Source organism: Anarrhichthys ocellatus, unplaced genomic scaffold (genome assembly GCF_004355925.1).
Source record: "Anarrhichthys ocellatus isolate YVR2014 unplaced genomic scaffold, GSC_Weel_1.0 scaffold3, whole genome shotgun sequence".
NCBI lineage: Eukaryota > Metazoa > Chordata > Actinopteri > Perciformes > Anarhichadidae > Anarrhichthys > Anarrhichthys ocellatus.
The window spans coordinates 13,314,562-13,318,743 of NW_022280033.1; the positions used below are offsets into that span (position 1 = coordinate 13,314,562).

At 43.8% G+C, this 4,182-nt stretch overlaps 1 protein-coding gene across 1 annotated transcript in view; it reads right to left on the reverse strand.

Annotated features, from left to right (window-relative positions):
• Positions 1-4,182, reverse strand: part of unc5b (unc-5 netrin receptor B) — a 46,983-nt gene that overhangs the window by 14,630 nt on the left and 28,171 nt on the right. The window contains exons 2-3 of the mRNA XM_031874570.1: positions 749-979; positions 252-452 (exon numbers count right to left, since the gene is read on the reverse strand). Coding sequence (XP_031730430.1) covers positions 252-452; positions 749-979 — 432 coding nt within the window. The remainder of the gene's footprint in view (positions 1-251; positions 453-748; positions 980-4,182) is intronic.

The window sequence follows — 4,182 nt, forward strand, 5'->3', positions numbered from 1 at the left end:
CACACACACACACACACACACACACACACACACACACACACACACACCAGGCAAAGCCCTCAAAAAGCCTCTGTCACTGTGTCTTGTTTTTTCCCTTCATACCCTCATAAACATGCACACTGTCAATCACGCTATGCCACCCATTTCCACGAGGGACTAAGATGGGTAGCTACAGCAAATCTATTTGCATATATACTTAAGCTGACACATTTGACAAGCAAAAAGTCGGAAACACTTGGCCTTCTACTAGCTCCCTTCTTCACACACACACACACACACACACACACACACACCCCCTTGGTACTGACATGCAATGCGAACGTAGGCACGGTTGCTCTTGGTGGTTCCGGCCGAGCTCCAGGCCACACACTGGCACCAGTAGTCATCCAACCCAAACAGCTCCTCCACCTGAGTCCTCGACACCGAGATGTCCACCTCCCGCACCACCAGACCTGAGCAGGCAGAGACAGAGACAGAGAGAGAGAGAGATATTAGTGGGGCATATTTTTCACGGCGCATATAAATAATGCATTGGCTGCAGGCCAAACGCAGTTAACGTGCACATAAAGTCCTATGGGAACTAATAGATTATGTAGTTGAAAATTATGTTTGTATTGAGTATGATGTTTATGTCTGTGAAATACAAGGGGACATTACTATGTGTTTGTGTAGTTGTGTTTACAGTACACCTATCTGTATGTGTGTGTGTGTGTGTGTGTGTGTGTGTGTGTGTGTGTGTGTGAATTACCCGTGATCTGGTCCAGGCTCTCTCTGGTGACGTGATCGTTTTGATTGACCCATTCTCCGTTACATTTGAAGTAGATCTGGGTGGCCGGTGATGCCCGGCACCGTAGCTGGACTGGCCGGTTCTTTACGATGAAAGCGTCCTCCGGTTCCAGCAGGAATTCTGGGAGAGGTTCTGCTGGTGCCGACGGGAAAGAGTCGGGGAGAACCTCGGCCTCACTGTAGTCGCTACTCTCTGAAAACACAGAAGTGATTTAGATGCATTGCAATGGTAAGGCCTGACTTATAGTGTCCGCCTGCTGGAGGCGTACTCGAGCAGTGCAGCCTCATGAGTATTTTGATGGCTGCTCTGTGGCTGAGCCTGTGCTTTGACCTAACTGTTGAGGGCGTAAGAAATAAACAAAATGACAAATGTATCCCTCAGGGATCAATAACACCAAACACCTGAAGAGAATATATTATACGCATGTGTGTATGACACCTTGTCTCAATCCAGCTTTCAACAACAAATCTGTCACCAGTGTTTCATGGCATACATTAAGGCAACGATTTTAGTGTATTTCAAGGTGTTGACAGTTTGCACTGTAAATGGAATGGCACGGTGACATTTTCGCCTCCTTGTATTTCCAGTAATCAGGTCAATGCAGGCCTCCTGCTCCGGTCTCTTTGGGAGAGTCCATGCCTCTCAGCTGGGGAGGAGAGCTGCTGACCTTCCGCAAACCGGTCCTGTTGATCGCACATTATCCCCCGACATCCTCAATGTGACAAATTCCTCCTGGCACATGCTGCCAAGAGCTTCTCCTGGCAGGAAGGACACAATATTGCCGACCTCTTCGCTCTGACATGTTTCTTGAATAATCATGGGTAGAGATCCCAGGCAGTATATCGATGCTGGAATGTCATCGGCTACGATACTAGTTTGCACAACAGTAGATGGATTTAAGTATGTGTACTGATAACGTTGCTATGTACTACCTTGTTTTTGACATGAATTGTCAAACAAATCACATCTCCAGCTGTTAACCCTTATATAGGGCTGCAGGATGGCAGACGATATGACGCAAGCTTACTCCGTGCCATAACTCCATTTGTCCATCCACTGAATTTTATCCTTGTGTGTTTGAGCAAAACACTGAAGCACTGGCAGACTGGCGAAGATTGTGTCACGTGACAGGATTACAGTATAGCCTCTGGCATGAAGAATAACCTGACCACCGTATAGCTATAATGGTCTGCCTGGAACCTGATATGTATAGCACACAAACTATACTATACACTTCATTAAAGTATGTTTCAAAAACAGATGCCAGAAAAGTTCCATTATTTTTATGCAATGTCTAAACATCATCTACTATCAAAATCTCATCATCACTTTCTGACTTTGCCTTTCGGGGAATACAAGTTGTTACTAATTGTTAATGGATCCCACCTTCCAATACAAAACTTTGCTCCGCTTACGAAAATGAGCTGAATTCAATAAGCATTGAATGGAAGACAGAAGCAGAGTGCAGACGATTGACAGGCCCGGCTCCAGTCAGTAGATGCCCTAAAGGTATGGGGATGTACAGCCCAGTGCACTTTCCTCCCCTGATTTACACACACACACACACACACACACACACACACACACACACACACACACTCGAGGGCATGACTTGTGGTGCTACAGTTTTTAAATCTTATTCTCTACATTCAGACAATCCAGACAGAAGTGGGAGGGCAAATGCGGGTACTTTTCCACAATGAGACTTAAAGCAGATACATTTGCAGTGTTCAGTTTTCAAAATGTATCAAGCCCAACTTGATCAGTTATTCCACAACCATGGAACAAGAGAAACTACTTAGAAAGATACCATCTCCTATTTTAAGAAAGGGAGCGCGTCCCCACCCCCATCCCACTGTTTCCCCTTGACAGACTGTCTGAAAAATTAAGGGAAAGCAAAGAGGAACACTGAGCATGAAGGAAGTGGGAGAGAAAGTTGTGGCGTGATTCAAACCAAAGCCAACAGGGAGTTGTGGGATTCAAGAGGCTGTACCATCTTCAGACAAACGGACGGAACCATCTTTTGACCCAAATATTCTCCACCACAAAAGGGCCGGTTTGAACAAAAAAAGCCGAAGTAGCACAGCTCATTGCCTGGCAGTGCTCTGGCCACAGGACAGGCAGAAAGGGCAACAGCTGCTCCAGGCCCAACAGCCATCCAGGACGGACCCGTCATCCTTAATCTGTCTCTCTCCATCCCGTCTCTACCGCAAACACATCCTTGTTCTTCACCAGTGACTTGTGTGATCAGAAATATAAAAAAACATGATTACTGGTACATATATTAATAAGTAATGATATCATATAACCAATCAAAATGACAGATGATGTTTGCACTATTTTCATCTACCTAATCTGCTTATTTTTACTCGCAAATGTACTTCTCCATAGTTATAACTTGCATCGCTTAAACCTGCATATTTGCAGACGAGGCCAACCAGACTAATTTAAAACCTAATTATAAATGTTATCATATCGAAGGTATTTTCATGTCTGGCTTGCTGTAGTGTTATCCTGATCTCACCACTTAACCCTCTTCCCACAAAAACAATACCAAGGCTGGGAACCTGGCCATGGTAGATGCATCGGCAGACAGAGGAGAAGAAGGACATCTGTGAAGGGGGGGAGAGAGACGAAATAATGTGCATTATCCTCTGTTGCTCTCCCACAGGTCTCTTCCTCTTTTCTCCCTGTTAAAGGAGGTTTTGGGGGAGTTTTTCCTGTTCCGACGCGAGGGTTCTGGGACAGAGGAGGTCACATGTGCACAGATTGTAAAGCCCTCTGAGGCAAATTTGTAATTTGTGATTTTGGGCTATACAAAAATTAATTGAATTGAATATATACTCCGTTAAACTATTCCTTGTTGTTAGACCTCCGAACCATCTGTGAGGAAAGAGCTCTATCCATTCAGCTGAATTATTATTAGTGTCTGTTCAATAAATATGTTTTTTTATATTTAAGAGTTTTCTCATCTCGTTTATTTCTCACACGGAGGTTAAAAAGATTATTTTCCACCACACAAGTCATGGTAGTACTGGATACACACAACAATTTTGTCGACTGATCGTTTTAATCTGTAAATGAGTTACTACACAAAGCATCATGCAAAAGAACCGTTTACCAGAGATGTGCTCATAAGTTTCATGGAAATAATTCATTCAGCATGAAAAAGCTTTTAAAAATTACTAATTGACAAAAGAAATATCTTAGTCAACCAAGATAGAGTCCACTAATCAAATAAAAGGGGACAGCCCTAATTCAAATGTACTTACTCAATATCACAAAAAGTTTGTGATGTACAATTTTCTGTTCACACACTGTCCCCACGCACAAGGAAAACACGAGAAAACACACACACACACACACACACACACACACACACACACACACACACA